The 24,822-nt window shown below is 43.0% G+C and overlaps 2 protein-coding genes across 2 annotated transcripts in view; one reads left to right on the top strand and one right to left on the bottom strand.

Moving 5' to 3' along the window:
• wrnip1 (WRN helicase interacting protein 1) overlaps window positions 1–24,822 on the bottom strand; it is a 52,155-nt gene that overhangs the window by 20,532 nt on the left and 6,801 nt on the right. The window contains exons 2-3 of the mRNA XM_055651787.1: window positions 16,579–16,773; window positions 15,974–16,209 (exon numbers count right to left, since the gene is read on the bottom strand). Of these exons, the coding sequence (XP_055507762.1) occupies window positions 15,974–16,209; window positions 16,579–16,773 (431 nt within the window). The remainder of the gene's footprint in view (window positions 1–15,973; window positions 16,210–16,578; window positions 16,774–24,822) is intronic.
• mylk4b (myosin light chain kinase family, member 4b) overlaps window positions 16,154–24,822 on the top strand; it is a 188,002-nt gene continuing 179,333 nt past the window's right edge. The window contains exon 1 of the mRNA XM_055651777.1: window positions 16,154–16,256. The gene's annotated coding sequence lies outside the window, so the exon portion shown is untranslated. The remainder of the gene's footprint in view (window positions 16,257–24,822) is intronic.

Genomic DNA, 24,822 nt, shown 5'->3' with positions numbered 1-24,822 from the left:
GATTTACACGGTTATCTAACTAAATGATCGGTTACACAAAAGTGTAAACTACGCTCATGGTATTATTACTAATGTTTAGATCCATTTCAATTTTAAATATCACCAAATGTGAACTATATTTTCTCAGAGTTAAATGTCAATAAACCTTTGACTTCCTTTATTCTATTAATGATCTAGCATTCGTGCATTTTATAAAGGTGTCTTTTGCAATAACGTCTCTTCGGAAAGCTAGTGTTTTTAGATAAGTTTATACAGGAATACTGAATAACAGTGTCCTGTTACTTCAGTTTGAAACATGATCAAAGTGAACACTTACAATGCTTGCTAGAGCATAGGGTATCTTAGCAAAGCTACAACAACCATTTAAAGGGTGATTTGAGAAAGTTATAAGAGAGAGTAAGGAAATCCTACAAATAAAATATTCAGAGAAACTACACAACACATTGATGTAAAATTGGAGATATTGATGCATGAATTATATCAAAGAAGGGCTGCCATGTTTAGCATTTTAGAGCATTCACTTAGGTAAGGGAATTCAGAATGCATATCAACAGGTTGTCTAGACAGTCAACACCGTTTCTAATACCATGAGATCTTGGCCAGAAATTCAAACAGAAGTGCCAAACCTTGGCAGAGCTGCCGATGTAAAATGATAGTCCTACTCATTAAAGCATCTCCTCTTAAAAAGTTGTGTTTGAGAAGGACCAAGTGGCAGCAAGAATGGGGAAAGGTCGTTAACAAAGAATGGGGAAAGGTTAGGTTAGGATTAGTTTGGAGGATGTGGAATCGGTATGGGTAGAGCTGCAAAACACTAAGGGGCAGAAAACGCTGGTGGGTGTTGTGTACAGGCCACCTAACAGTAGTAGTGAAGTTGGAGATGGTATCAAACAGGAAATTAGAAATGCGTGCGACAAAGGCAAAACGGTTATAATGCGTGACTTCAATCTACATATAGATTGGGTGAATCAAATTGGCAGGGGTGCTGAGGAAGAGGATTTCTTGGAATGTATGCGGGATAGTTATCTAAATCAACATGTAGAGGAACCAACGAGAGAGCAGGCTATTTTAGACTGGGTATTGAGTAATGAGGAAGGGTTAGTTAGCAATCTTGTTGTACGTGCCCCCTTGGGCAAGAGTGACCATAATATGGTTGAGTTCTTCGGATGGACAGTGACATTGTTAATTCAGGAACAATGGTTCTGAACTTAAAGAAAGGTAACTTTGAGGATATGAAACGTGAATTGGCCAAGATTGACTGGCAATCAATTCTAAAAGGGTTGACGGTGGATATACAATGGAGAACATTTAAAGACTGCATGGATGAACTACAAAAAATGTTCATCCCAATTTGGAAAAAGAATAAATCAGGGAAGGTAGTGCATCCATGGATAACAAGGGAAATCAGGGATAGTATCAAAGCGAAGGATGATGCGTACAAATTAGCCAGAAAAAGCAGCATACCGGAGGACTGGGAGACATTCAAAGACCAGCAGAGGAGGACAAAGGGCTTAATTAGGAAAGGAAAAATAGATTATGAAAGAAAACTGGCAGGGAACATAAAAACTGACTGCAAAAGCTTTTATAGATATGTGAAAAGAAAGAGATTAGTTAAAACAAATGTAGGTCCCTTGCAGTCAGAAACAGGTGAGTTGATCATGGGGAACAAGGATATGGCGGACCAATTGAATAACTACTTTGGTTCCGTCTTCACTAAGGAAGACATAAATAATTTGCCGGAAATAGCAGGGGACCGCGGGTCAAAGGAGTTGGAGGAATTGAGTGAAATCCAGGTTAGTCGGGAAGTGGTGTTGGGTAAATTGAATGGATTAAAGGCCGATAAATCCCAGGGCCAGATAGGCTGCATCCCAGAGTACTTAAGGAAGTAGCTCCAGAAATAGTGGATACATTAGTAATAATCTTTCAAAACTCTTTAGATTCTGGAGTAGTACCTGAAGATTGGCGGGTAGCAAACGTAACCCCACTTTTTAAAAAGGGAGGGAGAGAGAAAATGGGGAATTACAGACCAGTTAGTCTAACATCGGTAGTGGGGAAACTGCTAGAGTCAGTTATTAAAGATGGGGTAGCAGCACATTTGGAAAGTGGTGAAATCATTGGACAAAGTCAGCATGGATTTACGAAAAGTAAATCATGTCTGACGAATCTTATAGAATTTTTCGAGGATGTAACTAGTAGCGTGGATAGGGGAGAACCAGTGGATGTGATGTATCTGGCCTTCCAGAAGGCTTTCGACAAGGTCCCACATAAGAGATTAGTATACAAACTTAAAGCACAAGGCATTGGGGATTCAGTATTGATGTGGATACAGAACTGGCTGGCAAACAGGAAGCAAAGAGTAGGAGTAAACGGGTCCTTTTCACAATGGCAGGCAGTGACTAGTGGGGTACCCCAAGGCTCAGTACTGGGACCCCAGCTATTTACAATATATATTAATGATCTGGATGAGGGAATTGAAGGCAATATCTCCAAGTTTGCGGATGACACTAAGCTGGGGGGCAGTGTTAGCTGTGAGGAGGATGCTAGGAGACTGCAGGGTGACTTGGATAGGCTGGGTGAGTGGGCAAATGTTTGGCAGATGCAGTATAATGTGGATAAATGTGAGGTTATCCATTTTGGTGGCAAAAACAGGAAAGCAGACAATTATCTAAATGGTGGCCGATTGGGAAAGGGGGAGATGCAGCGAGACCTGGGTGTCATGGTACACCAGTCATTGAAGGTAGGCATGCAGGTGCAGCAGGCAGTAAAGAAAGTGAATGGCATGTTAGCTTTCATTGCAAAAGGATTTGAGTATAGGAGCAGAGAGGTTCTACTGCAGTTGTACAGGGTCTTGGTGAGACCACACCTGGAGTATTGCGTACAGTTTTGGTCTCCAAATCTGAGGAAGGACATTATTGCCATAGAGGGAGTGCAGAGACGGTCCACCAGACTGATTCCTGGGATGTCAGGACTGTCTTATGAAGAAAGACTGGATAGACTTGGTTTATACTCTCTATAATTTAGAAGATTGAGAGGGGATCTTATAGAAAGTTACAAAATTCTTAAGGGGTTGGACAGGCTAGATGCAGGAAGATTGTTCCCGATGTTAGGGAAGTCCAGGACAAGGGGTCACAGCTTAAGGATAATGGGGAAATCCTTTAAAACCGAGATGAGGAGAACTTTTTTCAGCAGAGAGTGGTGAATCTCTGGACAGTCTGCCACAGAGGGTAATTGAGGCCAGTTCATTGGCTATATTCAAGAGGGAGTTAGATGCCAAACCTTGGCTAAGGGGATCGGGGATGGAGAAAGGATAGTACGGGATACTGAGTTGAAGATCAGCCATAAATATTGAATGGTTGAGCAGGCTCAAAGGGCAAGAATGGCCTACTCCTGCACCTAATTTCTATGTTTCTCTATTTTTCTATGAACAAAGAGGATGTCGAGGAGCAAAGAGTTCTCAACCACAGTATCATGGGGAATGCCTTGTGGAAGTGAACATTTCTCCACCAGGTTTTAAATGTATAGTTTTAGTTTTTAAGTTTACAATTGTGAGATTTACTTTAAGCCTAAACTTTAGAAAGTCAATGCTGTCCTTGCTACGAAGTCAACAAAACTACCACAAATTCACCGTATGTGATCTCATGGACAGATATGGAAGTTACATGCAAAGTTATTAAATAAATAAAAAAACATCTTAACACAAGAGGTCTGGCGTCGGGGAGAAGGCCACGGTTTCACAGTGACCACACCAACACTTCCTGTAGGGCGAACCCACGTGGTTTATTTTATTTATAGTGGTAAGAAAGTCCAGGACCAGATGGGGGCACTGTCCATGGGCCGTTAAGAGTGCGTGTGCGATGATGTTGATGAACTCCGTGCTGTCCCAGCAGCTCAGTCCTGGTCTTCAATGGAGGAGACATGGCGGTCTCAGGCTTCTTCCTGCAGTTCGCCCCGGCCTAGCGCTGACCGTCAAGGGCTTCTATTACCATCAGTCCAGTCTGTGGCGATGGTGGTCTCGGGTCTGTCCCATTCTTCCTCACACCTGTGATAGGGGAACACACCTGAGGCAGCCCATTTAACCTCCCTTCCTCGCTCTCTTCTTCATCATCATCTTCTTCCTTCCATTTCTTTGCCAGTTTCTTCTCTTGTCATCTCCCTTCTCCCAGTATCGCTCTCTGGCTTCAATGCCTGGGTTTTATAGAGTAGGCTAACAAGGTTCCAGTGGCCAACCAATTGCAATAATGCTGGGAATTGGCCCCTCCTAGCCTGTTAGCCAGTTACAGGGATCAGAGTGATACCCTAAGGGAGAGGGTGCTGTCACAAGGTTTATTGGAAATTCCAACAAAGAAACAGAATTAATTCCAACACACGAGTCAATTACTATCAGGTTTGGAACGTCCATTGAGTGTAATTCCAGTATCAGGTTCTTTCGACATGGGAAATTGGTACGAATAAATGTTGGAAAACGCTCTATAAGCAAATTATAAAACAGCATTGAGAAATAATGCCTCTTATTGATTAAAATTAAAGCAGATTAAACAATGGGCAGTGGGCAGGTGCTATAGGCCTGCACGGGAAAGTAGATGCTCCCGCCCCCACGAGTCTCGGGCAGATGGGGCTCATCAGCCTGAGAAGGCAGTCCATCTAGGAGAGGGAAAACTCTGATTTAGAACCTCCACTGCCTTGTGGCCATATCCAGTCATGGAAAAGGCTCCAGCAGTAAACCTCAAGAAAATCTGGTGTCGGAGCCCCTAAGGCAGTTAGTCGTTGTCTACAACCTCGCTCAGGAAGCTCCTGCGACGGCGCTGGTGCCAAACTGTAACGGACCTGCTGCTCCTTTGGATCTATCAGCGACATGGAGAGGGGGGACGTGCTGCATGGGCAACAGCCTGTCCTCCATATGACATCGCCCAGGCTTGCATCCGACCAGGATGCATCACCCATGGTCAGTCATGACCGAGGGGGGCCTACTACTAAACAATGGATGCTAATTAGTAGGCAGATTGAAGAGCAAAAGGTTCTATGTGAATTGCAAACATGCTACAAGTTGCTGTGCTGACTTCTAACTTCACGCAAACAGATCCAAGTGCCAGTGGCAGGAAAAGCTGGAGGCGGGTCTTTGTTTTCTTGGATGTTCCTCAGTTGAGAACCATGTCTTCACTCGTGCTTTGTTTATCAGCCCATTTTGTGGTTCACGACAAGTCTTTGTTACTTCATCATATGGAAGAATTCAACAATTCAAAGAACTCCACCTTCAGCCACAGTGTTAAGGCCTTTGCCCCCAAAGAGAGAACAGTCTTCTATGGATACTAGTTCTTATTTTCAAAATTTGGTAAAGTAATAACAGTGCAGTAACTGAAATTTCTGTTTAAAATGCATTTTTGAAATTAAACTTGCACATCCAATATCAAAAGACCACAAACACACTCAAGTTTGCGACACGGAAAGTATAAGGTCCCGAAAAACTCACCCAGGTGAGGACGGCACCATAGCGGCCAGCCAGGATTTTCAAAACAAACCTCAGCAACTATAATGCTCCCCCTCCGTGTCCATCCGTGGTCAGGGCAAGAATTTCTTTGTCCGATCACCACATGCAATAAACTCAGTTGAGAACTATGTCTGTCACTGGACTGTATTTTGTTTATGGAGCCTATGTTGCTGGGTCTCCTAATTTGACAGGTTTTTGTTTTTTATGATTATTATCAATTGGCATATGGCAAGATACAAGATAGATCATTCATCACATGTGCAAAGATGGCACTCCACCCATCAGCCATACAGTGTTAAGGCCTTTGCCCCCCAAGAGCAGAATCAAAGTCCCCTATGGATACTAAGTTCAGTATTTCCTCCATTATTCCCCGGTCGAGCCTCCCCGTGCCCTCCACACTTGCAGTGACTGAAGATTTCTGTTTAAAATGCATTTTTGTTTGCTTTGCATACTTGCACATCCAATATCAAAGACCACCCTGGCCACACTCACATTTTGCGACATCGGAGAGTAGGTACAGGTCCCGAAAAACTCAGACCACCAGGTTCAAGACCAGCTTCTTTGCGGCTAACATCAGGATTTTCAAAACAACACTAACCTCAGCAACTAATGCCTACCATGTTCTGTGTGCTGAAGCAAAGCAAGAATTTCCCGGTCCCCGGCAGGAAAGGCCGCTTGTCCTATCAGGGACACATGACAATAAACTCACTTGAACTTGAACTATAAATGTCCATGGACTGTATATTTGGTTGCATTGGAGACTATGTTGCTCTATTTGGGTCTCCTAATTTGACTCTTATTATTTTATTGATTTTTTATGATTATTATATTTAATCTGCATATTGCATTTATAACGTAGGAAGGAACTGCAAATGCTGGTTTACACTGGAGATAAACACAAAATGCCAGAATAGCTCAGTGGATTGAGAAGCACCTCTGGAGAAAAGGAATAGATGACCTTTCGGGTCGAAACCCTTCCGTCTGAAGAAAGATCTCGACCTGAAATGCGAAGAGATGGTCAGGCCGCCAAGACCACGTAGCGTGGCACTGAAAACAAAGAGAGACCTTCGAGATGCTAGAGTACTTTTGTAACATTGTTGTCGCCCGATACGTGGCAAATCTTTGCATACTTTGCTTGTTATTTGCAAAAACATTTTTTTTTACTGTACATAGGTGCATGTGACACTAAAGTATCATTGAATTGAGTTACACTGTGCATTTAGTACCCATCTTTTTTATATTCATAAAGTACAATAATTTTGGATAATCAAACACTCAACACAATAAAACGATCATAAAATGCACTTTAAACAGATATATAAACAATGGCTACATATAATACTGCCAGATCACCAGGGAAAAAGAACAATATGAACCTAGTGCAAGCCGTGTGCGTCCCAGCATTGACAGAGGAGCAACGCAGAAATGAATCTCATCTCCCATACCAGGCATATTTGAATTCCTGTACAATCCAAGTCCATAAACTCTTAAACCCATACGCATCCTTCTGAAGCAGAAGCAGAAACGTGAAACCATAAAAATCACTTCATGCCATCAGGTTAACATTCCCCCTTTAACCTTAGATCTGTTATTTTACTAGTGTTTTATTAGTTAATCTTTACGAGTACTATTCACTGAAATTTGCAATGTCTGCACTGTACCTATCTCACAAATATTACAACTTGTATCTTTGTGAAAGTACAAGGAACATTCTACAGCAGGGACTTCAAGAACAAGACATACTGAATAATCATACAATAGAAAGAATTAGAGTCTATGTACTGCGAGCAAAATTAGCAGCAGGACAAGCACGGTAAAGGGGGAGAACAGACCGGTGGTTGTAAAGGTATTTATTCCAATGCTGCAGGCTTAACAGACAAATCCGATGAACTCAGGACGTAGAATGGCTCAGGCGACTGGGAATATTATAGCCATAACAGAATTATGACTGACAGAAGGGCAGGAAAGGCAACTCAATATTCCAGGGTAGAAATGCTACAGGCATAATAAAGATGCAGATACAGTGCCCTCCATAATGTTTGGGACAAAGACCCATAATTTATTTATTTGCCGCTGTATTCCACAATTTAAGATTTGGAATAGAAAAAAAAAATCCCATATATTTATATATATTGATAAAGCAGGGCTCGAAATTAATGGTTGCCCGGGTGCCAATGGCGACCTAAAGTCCCGCCAAGCAACATAAAAGCCGTGCCATTTTGCCCGGCTTGGCAAGCACCCGGGACACCTATCGTTCAGCTCCAAGCGGGGCCCCCTCTCTCTCTCTCTGTCATTCTCCGTCTCCGCCCGCCATCCGTATCCGGGCCGCCGGTTCACCGCTCTCTTCCCATCCGCCGGCTGCCTTGCACACACACACACTGCCACGACCTGCACATCCTCCCACTGCACATGCACACAACTACGGCCATCGCATCATCGGCCGTGGTTATGCGCATGTGCCGCCCTGCACATGCGCACTGCCACGGAAACTGATTGGAGCCGGGCACTTTCTCCCTCCCTTTGCATTGTTGGGTGATCTGGCCGCCATTGCTGTCCGGTTGCCGCCTCACCGCGACCACTAAAAACCAACGCAAAATCACTCCCTGGAGCTGGAGTAACTATTGCTTTTTGGTTTCCTGGTCCTCCAAAAATATTCCAAATGGAATTTAAACTGGAGTGGACCCTCCACCACCAAACTCTGAAAAATAACAGCCTATTGCACTTTATCTGTTTTTTATTGTGTATATATATGGTCTATGGTGTATAGACACACTGAACTTTTATCTCCTGTTCTGTATTATGTTTACATATTCTGTTATACTGCAGCAAGCAAGAATTTCATTGTCCTATCTGGCACACATGACAATAAAACTCTTGACTTGGATTTGAGCAAAAAATGTTTTTTGGGAAAAAAGAGCTACCTTTAATTTGAGTCTGGTTGAGTAACTATGGTAGGGTGAAGACTATTCCATGCTTTAATTGTGCGGGGGAACTCCATGCAGCAGCCAGGATCTCTGGATGGAAGAAATTGGGTGATGTTTCGGGTTGAGACCCTTCTTTAGATTTCCTCTGGTTTTAGTGTTTTTAGTTTAATTTACAGCGTGGAAACAGGCCCTTCGGCCCACCGAGTCCACGCCGACCACTGATCACTCGTACACCAGTTCTATCCCACACATTAGCGACGTAAGTCATGAGTCAAGAGTGTTTTATTCTCTCACGTCCCAGTTAGAACAATTAAATCCTTACTTGCAGCAGCACAGCAGTATATGTAAACATAGTACAGGTGCACAACCTTTTATCCGAAAGCCTTGGGACCAGACACTTGTCGGATTTCGGACATTTTCGGATTTCCGAATGGAACATTTTTAGCGTAGATTAGGTAGGTAGCACGGGCGGCTTGAAAAGTCTGGAGCAGCTGCCTCCTCCCCAGAGACCGGGAGAATCATTGTAAATCATTGCATAAATGTTAGTCAGTTAGTTTGGAGGGATTTTATGTGGTGGTGGTGGAGTAGGGGTGAAGGGGAAAACTTTAATTCTTAGTCCCCTACCTGGTCGGTGACTCCCAACCTCGCGGAGTCTGAAATAGGTTCCTGCACACCTTTGGAATGTGGAAGGAAACAAGAGCTCCGACCCCGGCATGCTACCAAAGGGCGCGGGAGCAAAATCCAGCGACGCAGCACGAATGTTCAGGAGTCGGCGGCCACAGCGCTCCGGAGCTTGCCGCACGGCGACTTTTAGGAAGCAACTTTATGGCCAGCGCTGCCCCATGTCTTGAACTGACTCCCGACAGTAGCTGAAAGGGGGACATAGCGGCCGTAGAGCCGCGACTGAAAATGGAGCGCCTATTTTTTTTTTAGCCAGGGTTATCATGGTAGAGTTTTTTGTGTCGGGAGCTACAATATAGGCGCCGCCAGCTGGCGGACTTGCTGCCTCACATGCCAGAGATCCGTGTTCATTGATCGCTGTCCTCAGGCACCACCAGTAGGGTGTTGAATTTTACCCCTTCATCCCCCTCACATAAAAGCCCTCCAAACTACATCCCAAAACACATTGGCTTTGTAGGATTAACAGCGTCTCTGTAAAAAAGGCCCCTAATGTGGAGGGAGTGGGTGAGGAGTAGTGCAGATAACAGAACTTGTGTGAATGGGTAATCAAAAATGCTGGAGAAACTCAGCCAAAGGCAGCTTTGGTGTGGAGCAAAGGAAAAAAATGGCCGTTTTTCGGAGTTTTTCGGTTTCCGGAACACCGGATAAAAGGTTGTGCACCTGTACTCTGAAAATGTTATAAACGGAAAAAAGGGGGAGAAGAAGAAATATATAGGCGGACACATAGTGGGCTGAGAGAGAGCTGGGTGTGGTGGGTGTGGGTGGAGTGTGAGCATAAACTACTTGAAATTGGAGAAGCCAATGTTCATACCTATGGGGTTAAACCAAAGTTTATAGCAAAGCAGATGGATGTGGGTCTCACGCAAACGTGCAGGTACGCTGGTGCGGTTCAACTGATTATAGGACACAAAGAGCTGGAGTAACCTGACTCCGCCATCTTGGGACAATCTTGTTCCGCTTTCTTGCTTTTCTTGCTTCCGGCCAAAGATTGGGATCCGCACCGGGGGGGAGAGAGAGCAAAGAGCGCGGCCCGGGGCAGCGGGGGAAGGGAGTGCGGGGTCATTTTGGGCGGGGAGAAAATAGGTGGGGCACAGGGAAAGCGGGGAGGAAACAAGTGGACCCGGGGCAGACCCATATGATCAAAGGGAATTCAAACTCTATACAGACAGCACCCATATTGGGACCAATTCCAGGTCTCTGGCACTTTTAGACAGCAACTTTATGGCCAATGTACTACCCCATAGTCTTGAACTGAATTAAAAGCATACAGTAGCTGTAAAGGGGGACATAGCGTCCCGTAGAGATTGTTTCTTATTTACAATTTCTATTTTTTTTTTGTCCAGTCTGTTATAAAGTTATTTTTGGATTAGAAGAAAATAATTATAGTGGCACAGCATGGTATACTTTTCTGCCTCACATGCCAGAGATTTGTGTTCGATTCAAGAATCCTCAGAATTATGAACTGCCAGTGTTGAATTTAACCCTATAATCACTGCACAAAAGGTCCCTCCCTGTCAAAGACGCATTGGCTTTGTAGGTTAACTTGTCTCTGTAACATTGCCCCTAATGTGCAGGGAGTGGGTGAGGAAAGTGGGATAACAGAACTTGTGTGAATGGGTAGACAAAGATGCTGGAGAAACTCAGCGGGTGAGGCAGCATCTATGGAGCAAAGGAAATAGGCGACGTTTCGGGTCGAGACCCTTCTTCAGACTGATGCGAGGGTGGGGTGGGGGGAGGAAGAGGGTGGGAAGAAGAAAGGAAGAGGCGGAGACAGTGGGCTGAGAGAGAGCGGGGAAGGGGAGGAGAAAGCAGGAACTACTTGAAATTGGAGAAGCCAATGTTCATACCTACGGGGTGTAAACTGCCCAAGTGAAATATGAGGTGCTGTTCCTCCAATTAGCAGTGGGCCTCACTCTGGCCATGGAGGAGGCCCAGGACAGAAAGGTCGGATTCGGAATGGGAGGGGGAGTTGAAGCGCTGAGCCACCGGGAGATCAGGTTGGTTATTGCAAACTGAGTGGATGTGTTGTGCGAAGAGATCGCCAAGCCTGCGCTTGATCTCACCGAGGTTGATCATACGCTGAATAATCCAACCACATTTTTGGAAGTGGAAAGAAATCATAGAAATTGCATTCATTGCAAAGTGTAAAAAGAGTTGAGATACTGTATTGTAATTTTGCTGCATGTCATTGTGGTATATATCGTGTCTTGATTGGTGAATATGTTTAGTTTGTGACTTTATTTGAAGCAGAAATAACTATGCACTTCGTCCGAGCACATTATCGCACACGTCATGCACGCCGTCTTAATTGACCACCTAAACTGTCATTCGGCAACCTAAAAAGCTGCCTAGGCTGCCCGGCTGGCAAAAGAGAAAAAAAGTTAAGCGAGAGCCCTGTAAAAAAGGCCATTTTTATATATTTTGGTTTCACCATGTAGGAATTACAGCAATGTTTATACATAGTCCCCCCATTTCAGGGCAACATAATGTTTGGGACACATGGCTTCACAGGCGTGTGTAATTGCTCAGGTGTGTTTAATTGCCTCCTTAATGCAGGTATAAGAGAGTGTTCAGCACCTAGTCTTTACGTAACCTTTGGAAACTTTTAATCAAACTTTATCAACATGAGGACCAAAGTTGTGCCAATGAAAGTCAAAGAAGCTATTATGAGACTGCGAAACAAGAATACAACTGTTAGAGACATCAGCCAAGCCTTAGGCTTGCCAAAATCAACTGTTTGGAACATCATTAAGAAGAAAGAGAGCACTGGTAAGCTTACTAATCGCAAAGGGACAGGCAGGCCAAGGAAGACCTCCACAGCTGATGATAGAAGAATTCTCTCTATCATAAAGAAAAATCCCCAAACACCTGTCCGACAGATCAGAAACACTCTTCAGGAGTAAGGTCTGGATTTGTCAATGACCACTGTCCACAAAATACTTCCATGAGCAGATATACAGAGGCTACACTGCAAGATGCAAACCACTGGTTAGTCGTAAAATAGGATGGCCGGGTTACAGTTTGCCAAGAAGTACTTAAAAGAGCAACCACAGTTCTGGAAAAAGACATGGTGGACAGATGAGACGAAGATTAACTTATATCAGAGTGATGGCAAGAGCAAAGTATGGAGTAGAGAAGGAACTGCCCAAGATCCAAAGAATACCACCTCATCTGTGAAACACGGTGGTGGGAGTGTTATGGTCTGGGCATGTATGGCTGCTGAAGGTACTGGCTCACTTATCTTTATTGATGATACAAATGCAGATCAAGAGTCAAGAGTCAAGAATCAATTTAATTGTCATTTGGACCCCTGGAGGTCCAAACGAAATGCCGTTTCTGCAGCCATACACACACAAATCCCCAGACACAACATAATTCCATTTAACATGCATCCATCACATAGCTGTGATGGAAGGCCAAAAAAACTTATCTCTCCAGGCACTCTACACCCCCCCCCCCGATTCAGAGTCAAAGTCATAGTCCCCGGCTGGCATGGCGATTGTCCCGCGGCCATTAAAGCCACGCCGGGTGGTGCGAGGTTGCACACCGGGTCTTGGTGTTAGAGCCCCCGGTGTGCGCTCGCAGAGTCCGCAGCCATTCCAGCCGCGCGGGGCAGTGGTGTCAGGCCCCGCTCCAGGAGCTCTTCAGCCCCGCAACTGGGCGTGAAGCCCCGAAAAAGCGGTCTGGTAGCAGCAGCAGCAGCATGGTAGTAGCATGCAAAAAAAAGAATTTCACTCCACAGTGCACGCGACAATAAAGCGCCATTGATACGTTTTCCTGACATTCATGGCCCATGCCTCCTTTTTCCTGTAGGTAGTATTAGTAGGAGATATTAACTTCCCTTCTATTGACTGGATCTCACATAGGGCAAAGGACCTGGATGCAGCTGAATTTGGTAGATGTATCCCAAGAAAGATTCCTTCATCAATATATAAGGGCCATACCAGATGGGGTGAGGGAATACTGGACTTCCTCTTTGGGAACGAGTTAGGGTAAGTGACTGAAGTGTCAGTGGGAAAGCACTTGGGGATCAGCGACCATAATTCTATTAGTTTTGGAAGTAGTTAAGGAGAAGGATGAGACAGGTCCACAGGTTAAGGTGATTTTGGAGGCATTAGTTTAGTTACTTTTAGAGATAGTGTGGAAACAGGCACTTCGGCCCACCAAGTCCGCGCCAACCAGCGATCCCTGCACATTAACACTACCCTACACACTAGGGACAATTTTACACTACACCAAGCCAATATACCACACCTGTACGTCTTTGGAGTGTGGGAGGAAACCGAAGGTCTCGGAGAAAACCCATGCGGTCATGAGGAGAACGTACAAAGTCCATACAGACGGCACCCGTAGTCGGGATCGAACCCGTAGTCGTGATTGAACCTGGGTCTCCGGCGCTGCAAGCACTGTAAGGCAGCAACTCTACCCTTAGGCGCCACTATTAGGCGAGAAATTGCCAAGATCTATCAGGAGTGTCTGTTTGCAGATAAGGGGATTGCTGGCAAGTGGGAGTCTTTCAAAAGTGAGTTAGCAAGAGTACAGAGGCAGCATGTTCCTGCCTATTTCCTTTGCTCCATAGATGCTGCTGCACCCGCTGAGTTTCTCCAGCTTTTTTGTGTACCTTCGATTCTCCAGCATCTGCAGTTCCTTCTTAAACACTAGGTAAAGAGAATGTCTGGCAAGTCTAGAAAATACTGGTCAGGAAAAAGGAGGCAGGTTTAGATTTGGGTGCTCATGATCAAGTAAATTGCTCGTCGAGTTTGAGAAGTACAGTTAAGGCGGCAATCAGGAAGGGGGAAAAAAAAAAGAGGACATAAAATGGAGGTGGAAGGCAAGGTAAAGGAAAGTCCCAAGAGATTCTACAGGTATATTTAGAATAAAATGGCCAAGGAAAGAATAGGTCCCCTTAAAGATTAGCCAGCCATCTTTGTTTTGAACCACAAGAGATGCGGGAGATATTAAAGCAATGTTTCTCACTAATTTTTATGGAAGCTAAGGAATAGAGCCATTGGAGATGATGTCTTAGATCAGACACAAATTACCAAAGAAGAGGTTATAGAACCTTTCTAACACATTATATAAATCCCCGAGAGCCTGACCAAGTACACCCTCAGATCTTGTGGAAATTGCAGACGCCCCTCCTTGCAGGGGCTCTTCCAGAGGATGGCTAATGTTGTACCATTATTTAAGAAGAGCAGCAAGAACAAGCCAGGAAACTTTAGGTTGATGAGCGTGGCGTCAGGTATGGGAAGGTTGCTGGAGGGGAATCGGAGGTACAGAATCTACTAGCATTTGGATAGGCACGGATTAGTTAGGGGCAGACAGCATGGCTTTGTACATGGGAAATCATGTATCACAATTCTGAGGGTACCAAGAGGATTGATGAGGACAGAACAGTGGACGATGTCTATAAAGAATGAGCGAGGCCTTTGACAAGATCCCACATGGTAGACTTGTCACACGGAATAGAAACAGATACGACATTGGCTTGGAAGAAGAAGTCTGTTGCTGTTTGTACACATTAATGATTTGGATGACAATGTGGTCAACATTGTTAGTGAATTTGCAGTTGACACCAAAATAGCTGGTATAGTAGTCATGTTTACAACAACAATATCTGGATTAGTTGAGCAGATGGACCAAGGAATAGCAAATGGAATTTAACTGACAAGTGTGAGGTGTTGCACTTTGATATCTCAAACCAGGGCATGATTTGCACAGGAAATGCTAGAGCCTTGGGGAGTTTGCAGAACAGAGAGCTCTGGGAGAACAGGTGCATGGTTCCCTAAAAGTAGCGAATCAAGTGGGCTATGTGGTGAAGAAGGCATTCAGCACACTTGCCTTATTGGGAAGGGTATCGAGTTCAAAAACTGAAATATCATGACGTAGCTGTACGTTGTTAGTTGTAGTATTGTGTGCAGTTCTTGTCTCCTAGATATAGGAAACATGTCATTAAGTTGGAAAGGATGAAAAAGAGATTCAGGATTTTACCTAGGCTTGAGTTCTAGGCATAGGTTAGATAGGCTGCGACATTTTTCTTCAGCGTGAAGATGGCTGAGGAGTGACTTCATTGACGTGTACAAGATCATGAGGGGCACGGATAAAGTGAACTTTTTCGCAGGGTGTAGGATTAAAAAACTAGAGGGTACAGGCTAAAACGGAGAGATTTAAGAGAGACCTCAGGGGTATCTTTTTCACTCAGAGGATAACCCATATCTGGAATGACCTGCCAGAGGAAGCAATAGAAGCAATTAAAATTTAAAAATACATTTGGACAGATATGTGGATAGGAAGGATGTTGAGGGCTAATGGGTACATTTAGGCCAGTGGAACTAGCCCAGTTAGAATGGTCAGAATAGATAAGATGGGCCAAAGGGCCCGTTTCCATGCTGTATAGCTCTATGGCTTTGACATTAAATGGCTTATTAATGCAAGCCTGTGTAGCTTTAAATGGTGTGATTATTGAGCATGCAATCAAAAACGAACAAAACAATCCCCCACTTGTCTTTACCGAGGCTGTTCAACTGTAAAGTGTTTTTGAGTTAGTTCTAACACTGACAAAACATTCCAGCCAGTTTTTTTTTAAATGAAGCCTACTGCTATATCAAAGGATTTAAACCAATTTGGTGTACTCAACAGAGCCGTCAATCAAAACAGAACAATCTGTACTGAGGGCCAAAGCACTTTGGAAAAAAAAAATCAACCTTAAATTAGTCAGAATATTTAACTGGATCATGCTTGTTTTGGTATTCTTTTGTTCCTTGGGGTCCCAGATTTTCCTCACCGAGATAAATGATATAAACACAGAAGCGCCCACTGCTGGCATCCTGCCACGGGATTCTGGACATTCTGTTTTTATAACAAGTTGTATTCAGAAGGGACTTACTCAGACTCTTTGCTGCCATCCATAGAGTCGGCTTCTTTATCTTGTCGTAATATGCTGATCCCAAGGGAGCTTAAAGCACGCAACAGAATAGTTTCCACAGCCTCTACTGACAGCTTCTCAAGAACGATGACACGGCAACGGCTCAGCAAGGCTGCATTGATCTGAAAGGAAGGATTTTCTGTAGTTGCACCAATCAGTGTGATTGTCCCACACTCGACGTGAGGCAGAAAAGAGTCCTGAAGTTGAGAGGAAGAAAGTGTTACCACAAAACGGTCAACAAAATGTAAGTTTTCTTCTTAGACTTTTACAATTGTCTCAGTCAAATGTTTAAATTAAAATAGGAGAAATTGTAAATCATGTAATCAAAAAAGACTGATGAATTTGGCATGCTACTCTTACTAAATTACTATATTGTGCACAAACACATATTTCTAAGTATACTGAATTTATCTCAGGAAACGGTATGATAGGTATTTTTTCCTTTTACTTACTTATTAACTTATTAATATAAGTTATTTACTTATATTTATAAGATTAATATGCAGTTTAAGTGTATGAAAATATTAATATTCCCAAAGTTTCAGTTATCAAATGAGTTTGTTTACCTGTTGTGTCTTATTGAAGCGATGAATTTCATCAAAGAATAAAATAGTTTTTCTTTTGAATAGCTTTCGTTCATTTTGAGCTTGGCTTATCACTTCTCGAACAATATTAACGTTTGCACTTGTAGCAGAAAGAGTCACAAACCTTGTATTGCTCTGCTTTTTGCTGTTGTTGGCTATGACATTGGCCAATGAAGTCTGGAAAATAAGGGTTTTATTTTACAAACCTGGGCAGAAAATGTCAAGATTGCATTGTGTGATTTAGCTCAAAATGATCAGAAATCAACAATTAAAACTAATGCAATTCTGTAATAAAGAAATGGGATGGTAATTGTGAAATAGAAGATGCTGGAGAGTATGGAAGGGCATTGAAAAAAAGTATGGCTGAGGAGATGCATAACCAATAAATCTTAACAAAATAACTAAATTTAAATGAAATATCATGCGATGGCCTGTTTGGAAAAGAGGAGGTCCCTGGTTCCCTTGTGAGCCTCTTAGGAAATCATTTGTCCAGACAAAAGAAAATCAACCAAGCCGTAAGAACTCTTTTTGGCCCAGGATCGAGTTCCTGACATTGGCGAGGAAACCATGTTTACCCTGCTCAGGATCTACCCTGTTGATATTAATAGACTATCTGCATATGACCTTCTATATGGTGAGTGTCCCATACATTTGCATACAGATCATCCCATACAGATCATCGCGACGGGTTGGGAAGCTGGTGTAAATTAAACCGGTTATCTTGACGTCATCTTGTCCACCCGCACCCTCCACCACAAACTAGCGTCCAGCAGGTGGAAACAGATGAGATAAGGGGCCTTGGATCCACCAACAAAACAAAAACAAACAAAATGCATGCAACTTGCATCAGCTGTTAGTGATCTTAGACTACAGCGGTCTGTTATGTGGGTTTCTGTGGTAGTTGTTAATCTGTTGCATCTCTGTGCGGGGGGGAGGTGGGGGTAATTTTGCCTATCATCTTGGTGTATTTCCCTCCAAAGATATCTCAACCTAATTAGTTAATTAAATTGATTGGGTTCATTTGCGGAAGTGATACAACAGTCTGTAAACTTCTGCACAAGACAAAAGACTATTTTTTTATTGAGACAAGGGTCCTGTAGGTTAAAGCAACAATGGAAGCAAATGGAGTTAAGTTACAGATTAGACATGACTAACTAAGTGACAGGCAGATGAGACATGACGAACTGAATGATCCGAGCCTAGGATGATTTGTTGTGCACAGCTGTGACTGTAGAGCACTTCGCAGCTTTAGGAGACAGTGATAAATTAAAAATTCCCACTTGTGGGCAGCACAGTGAAAGAGTTGTGGCCTTGCAGCAACAGAGAACCGGGTTCGATCCTGATTACAGGTGCTTGTCTGTCAGAGTTTGTACGTTTTCCCTAAGACTGCACGGGTTTTTCCTGGCTTCCTCCCACATTCCAAAGATGTGCAAGTTTGTAGGTTAATTGGCTTCTGTAAATTGTTCGTACTCTGTAGGATAGAACTAGCGTATGTGGATCGCTGGTCAGCATGGACTTGGTGGGCCGAAGTGCCCGTTTCCACAGCTGTATCTCTAAACTAAACACTCACTCAGTGCATAACTTAAAAAAAACATTTACTCCAATCCCAAGATTTAACAAATAGGCTGCTGCACATTTTTTTGTAGGCTACAAGATAGTTCAGTGGCATGGCCAGCAGAGCCGTATCCTCACAAATGTACAGACCCGAAATCAAGAGTGGTCCGAGTGCTATTTGTTTGTCCTCCCTATGACAACAGCTTCGCTTGGCTTCCTCTTACATCCCAAAGAGGTGCCGGTTGGAAAGTTAACTGGTTAGTGTAAACTGCACCCAGAGCAGGTGGGTAGGTGCTTGGAGAATCGTGCTGGAGTAAATGGCACATGAGAGAGAATAGCTGGCACGGACATAATTTGGGATGTGGGATTGCTCTGAGAACTGGTCAGATTGAATGGGCTGAATGTACTCCTGAATAATAAGGAAATACGACAAAGACCCAAAAACGATCTTGGTGATGATATGGGAAATGCTACATCATCCCCCAACTCAATCTCAGCCAAACTATCTCTTAGAAACATAGCAAATAGGTGCAGGAGGAGGCCATTCGGCCCTTCGAGCCAGCACCGTCATTCATTGTGATCATGGCTGATCGCCCCGTATCAATAACCCGTGCCTGCCTTCTCCCCATATCCCTTGACTCCGCTAGCCCCTAGAACTATCTAACTCTCTCTTAAATCCACCCAGTGATTTGGCCTCCACTGCCCTCTGTGGCAGGGAATTCCATAAATTCACAACTCTCTGGGTGAAAACGTTTTTTCTCACAGTCTTAAATGACCTACCCTTTATTCTACGACTGTGGCCCCTGGTTCTGGATTCGCCCAACATTGGGAACATTTTTTCTGCCTCTAGCTTGTCCAGTCCTTTTATAAGTTTCTATAAGATCCCCCCTCAACCTTCTAAACTCCAGTGAATACAATCCTAGTCTTTTCAATCTTTCCTCATATGGCAGTCCAACCATCCCAGGGATCAATCTAGTGAACCTACACTGCACTGCCTCAATCACAAGGATGTCCTTCCTTAAATTAGGAGACCAAAACTGTACACAATACTCTAGATGTGGTCTCACCAGAGCCCTATACAACTGCAGAAGAACCTCTTTACTCCTATACTGAAATCCTCTTGTTATGAAGAGGAATCCTCCTGTTCTTAAAATAGACAGATATGAGTAGATATGAAATTGTTGGGAGGAGATGGCCATGGATATCCCACACTTGTGTGGTGTGGCATTTTCCTCATCAAGCTTGCCTGAGCTGAACCAATAAAAACAAAATTCCAACAGGACAAAGGTATTCTTGAATCCAAGAATGCTTCTAGCCACCTTATATATTGATTGCTGACATCATAACCTTAGGTAAAGACAACAATTATCAGTTATTACAATTCACACTGGAAAAAATGGCAAGGCAGCTTGAAACAGGGTTCAAAAGGTGTACGGTACAACTCACGAGATCAGATGAAAACTCTTGATGTGAAGAAGAAGAATCATAACTATGGTTCTCTCCAATCAACCAAGAAATAGTCATACACTCATGCAGCACAGATACAGGCCCTTAGGCCCAACTTGTCCATGCTGACCAAGATGGCATGCTGGGCTTATCTTATTTACCTGCTTTTGGCCCACTGCCTTCTAAACTCTCCCGTCAATATATCTGGACAGTGCTACACTTGATACCAGCTGACACACACCATTTTACAGCCCAGTGCCTCAACTTCTCTTGTTGTCTAGGGCTTGCCCTGCACTCTAACGGGAACATCCATACCTCTCACTATCAGACTTTTCACCACATCCCACTATCTGGACGTACCTTCGCCCACAAATAACTTACACCAATCAACTTTAGCAAGTTCCTGTCAAATATCACCAAGGTTGGCCTTACCCAAATTTAGATCTTTAACTTGTGGACCAACTCTGTCCTTATCCATGACTATTTTAAAATTAATAGAACTGTGGTCGATATCCCCGAAGGATTTGCCCACTGACCCCTCAGTCACTTGCCCTGCCCAATTCCCAAACTTTGGCCGCTCCCGTTCAGGGTCTTCAACATAGTGCCTAAATATTTGGTCAGACTTCCATACAAATAGCATAGTCAGAAGTGGATGTCAGAAGTATATCATCACTCATCCATTAGTTGATTAGATGGTCCACAGCGGCAATTCCAAAACATTCATTTAAGGAAGTGAAGGAAAATATCAATCTTCAGTCCTAGTTTTAAAACACTACACATGTCCACCACGGACCTGCAAGCAACTAGTGGTCTGGCACCTCCTTTAATCTGGCCAATATTACCAGTACGCACAATCCCCCCTGGAAGTCCCCCCGAAAATGTGGTGCCTGGGCCGCAGACCGTATTCTACCTCATTGGGGATCGGCGGGTCGAATATGCTCCCTGCAGCTCTGGAACTCTGGCCCGGCTGGAGCCAGCAGATCCATTCCCACAGCCGACATCCGAGGTAAACTTTGCGGGCTGGCATCAGGCACCCCCCCCCCCTCTGGGGCCGTGACCTCTGTTGGTCCGGCAAAATGGACAATACAAGGGTGATGGAAAATCAGTAGTGAACCAGCAGTTGGAGCTAGAAGGAGAAGCAGATAATGCAGGAAGGAGAAGCAAAGCTGAGGAATTGAACATTTAAAAGTAGCAATGTTACAAAATTTTGAGATTTAAAAAATCAAGTCTGCAATTTATCCCATCAGATAAAGCATAACAATAAGTTTAATTTGACACCAAATTCACTTTCATATCTCAAGTATTAAAAAAGTTATGGCCATTTTCATACTCGGAAATTAGCATCTTGTTCCATATTGATTTTCAATGGACATTACAAAAAAGCTTTGATCTTGGATAGTCAAAAGCCCATTTCTTAAGGAAAGATTAACATTTTTAAATAGCCTAAGTGTCCAAAGATTATTCACAAATAATTCACAATATAACATGTTTTTATATCAATTTACATTAATTTATAGGCCAAATGGAAGGAATTTAGTGTTCAATTGCTGTAAATAAATGCCCATTTAAATCGGCAGTGGGTTCATGTGGAACCCCCCCCCCCTCAAATATGGGCGGGATATAAAAAGCCCAAAATGACCTCTGTTGGATATTCGGGTTATAATGGACAAGGCAAGGGTGCCGGAAAAAATCAGTGGTGAACAGTAGTTGGAGCTAGAAGCAGAAGCAGATAATGTAGGAAGGAGAAGCAAAGCTGAGGAATTGAACATTTAAAAGCTGAAAGTAGCCCCTAGAAGTCTATAAAACTAATAATAGCTTTTGCGACCGGGTCTTGCAGCGATTCTCCGTTAATGATTTACTAGGCTGAACATCTGCGATTGGAACAGCCTAGTAAAAATCACGTTTTAAACCCGCCCCCTCCAAACAGCGCCAAAATCACACACAAGGGGTGGGGCAGATGCTCAGCCACGATTCAGGTAGGTTTTGTAACATACCTATTAAAAGCTGAAAGTAGCCCCAGTATAAATGTTATTGTATTCTCACAAGGAACAGGAGAGAAATGATCATCTTAGTTGTAGGGAGCAATAATTAAACCTTGAATTGATTTAAAGTTCATGGTGAGTATTTTATATTAGGCAAATATTATCGTTTAGATGAAAAATATTACTTAACGAACCAATGTTCCCCTAGAAGTACTGATTCACCGTACTTAAACAACCAATTTTTATGTGCCTATCTTCTCATTCGATTGCCTAGTCATTGACAATTCCTTACTTTTTTTATAACCACAGCTGTTATTCCTCTATATCTTAATACACAAAGAAACAGTGACCAGAAAAACTATTTTCTCTTACACTTTCACCAATTCTAGAGAATACATAGCAGCAGCCGATTTGCTCTCTGGTTTTTACTCTTCCACAGTATGGATGCAAACAAAAGTTATTGTGGAAATTTACAGAAAATCCCATTGGCTCTCAACATAATCACACTGCTCAGAAATATCTTTCAACTAGATTGACAGAACAACCAGGTTGGAGAGCTTCGATGCCTTCCATTTGGTCTGACTGGAATGTCAACCATTCAAATGGATACTGAATTTATAAAGTTAGATCAAACATAGCCCAGGATGTCTCCAGGGGAAAGTATTTTACATGGATGGTTGCAATTCTAGTTTTTTTTTTTTTTTTTTTTTAAATGGTTCTTCTGGAGTGCCTAATGTAATCCTTCGATTTAGAAAGGCAACTGGCTAAATGAAAAATAAACAAACAGTAAACAAAGTTGACATCAACCAAGCTAGCCAAGTTGATGGTTAACACCTATCAAACACATAAAAACAAGGCCATGGGCAAGACAAGAAACAAACAATAATTATATTTATTTTGAGAATACGTGAACTCGTCAGCAACAAATATTATAGAATATTTGAACATAATGTGACACATCTCCTGCTCATGTTCTTAAGGGTAACATTTCCGATGGAAGAAAATAGAAATGAAATTACTCTTTTTCTTTATAATTTAGCAGCAGTTTTGAAATCAGTGAAGAAACTTGGGCTCTGTGTTCTAATGTCAGATGAAATGGTTTAGACGCTTGCAATTCAACATGAATAAATCCATCACAGGCAACTATTAAAAGATAAAAATAAATGTAACAAAACACAATATCTGGAATATTTTATATATCATCATCGTTCCACATAATTATGAGATTATTTCCCTAATGACAACATGGATACCCAATATAACTATACTAATTTTACTAATTCAGTTAAGAATCTGACTACTGTTTAGAGAAAAATAATTTCCTCCAATGCTTCTCAGGTTTCTCTGCAAATTTTACATTCAAGTTTACAGCACAGGAACAAGATCATTCTGCACAACCCTTTATAGGAGATGAAAACCTTCCAGTTGAGGCTCCTCCCAGACATCTCCAACTATGCAGATTACATTCCTTTCCGTCTCTTATAAGTTCATAAGTTATAGGAGCAGAATTAGGCCATTCAGCCCATCATCAACACCATTCCTATGACTGATCTATCTTTCCCTCTCAACCCCATTCTCGTTTCTTCTCCCCATAACCCCTGACATTGGAGCATTGGCTGATATCAAGCACTCTCCCCCAACTTGCCCTCCAGCCACTTGGCCCTGTCATTCACCTCTGCAGGCTCATGTGGAATAGCACGTGAGATTGGAACTCTAGCTTCTTCATTATCCTCTTTTTACCAGCAACCGGGGACAATATCTGAAGGGTCACGACCTGAAACATCATCCATTCCTTCTCTCCAGAGATGCTGCCTGTCCCACCGAGTTACTCCAGCTTTTTGTGTCTATCTACAGTATAAACTAGCATCTGCAGTTCCTGCCTACAGTTTCTGCCCAGCCGTGCATTCAATTGCACCTATCCACTGTCCAGTTTGTTTGTCTATACTTACACCTTAATTACTCCCACAAAGCAGCAAAAAACATCTGGAGAAACTCAGCGGGTGCAGCAGCATCAATGGAGCGAAGGAAATAGGCAACGTTTCGGGCCGAAACCCTTCTACAGACTGAAGAAGGGTTTCGGCCCGAAACGTTGCCTATTTCCTTCGCTCCATAGATGCTGCTGCACCCGCTGAGTTTCTCCAGCTTTTTTGTGTACCTTCGATTCTCCAGCATCTGCAGTTCCTTCTTTAGCAAAAAACATCTTATTTATTAGGTAAATGAATCCTTGTGGATTTATTGGAGTGCCTGTGTGAATGGTGGGACTGACACAGGGAGAGGCATAGATAAGATAAGATGATACATTTATTTGTCACATGTACCAATTGGCACAGTGAAATATGTGGTCACCATACAAAGTCATACAGCACAAAAACAAATCCTTTGGCCCAGCTTGCACATGCCAACCAAGATGCCCCATCTATGCTCGTCCTATCTGCCCGAGTTTGGCCCATATCCTTCTCATGTTTGCTGTCCACATACCTGTCCAAATGTCTTTTAAATGATGTCCCTGAAAAGACCTGGCTTTGAGCAGTGGAGTAATTCCAAGTTTGCCAATGGTAAGTTGGCGTGTACAGCCAATTATCCATGAGCTGCTCCAGCAGATCCTTCATGGATACCAATAGGTCAACAAGAATTAACGACCAACACCTAGCATAGGGTGGGGTGTTGCCCTTGCACCTGTGCTATACCAAGTTCCATCACTGCAATCCCTACTCAAGTGAATGGGAGCCATCAGTTCCCAAGAGAAAAGCAAGCCAGAAAGTTTTCATTATTTCTTCCAGTTAGTTTTAAGGATCTTAATTGATGTTTAACATATGGGTGTTCTTTTTAGCTTCTAGATGTACAAAAAAAATTAGCAAGTTTTCTTTTATGCTCCAAGTGTTACTGAATGTTTATGAACATCAAACTCATTCAGCAACATTCAATGATCCTGATGGCATTCTTAGCCAGAGAGTAGGATCAATGAGTCGGGGTCGATGGAGCATGGCCAGATGACAAAGAAACATATCAAATAGGTGCACGAGTAGGCCATTTAGCCCTTCGAGCCAGCACCACCATTCTATATAATCATGGCTGATCATCCAAAATCAGTACCCCGTTCCTACTTTTCCCCCCATATCCCTTGGTTCCGTTAACCCTCAGAGCTAAATCTAACTTTCTCTTGAAAACAGTGAATTGGCCTCCATTGACTTCTGTGGTAGAGAGGACAAGGTGCCCTCTGTGAATTCAGCTGACTACTCATACT

Source organism: Leucoraja erinacea, chromosome 2 (assembly GCF_028641065.1).
Source record: "Leucoraja erinacea ecotype New England chromosome 2, Leri_hhj_1, whole genome shotgun sequence".
NCBI classification, from domain to species: domain Eukaryota; kingdom Metazoa; phylum Chordata; class Chondrichthyes; order Rajiformes; family Rajidae; genus Leucoraja; species Leucoraja erinaceus.
Note: the sequence above shows the minus strand (reverse complement) of the source record. Positions and strands in the feature narration are given on the sequence as shown.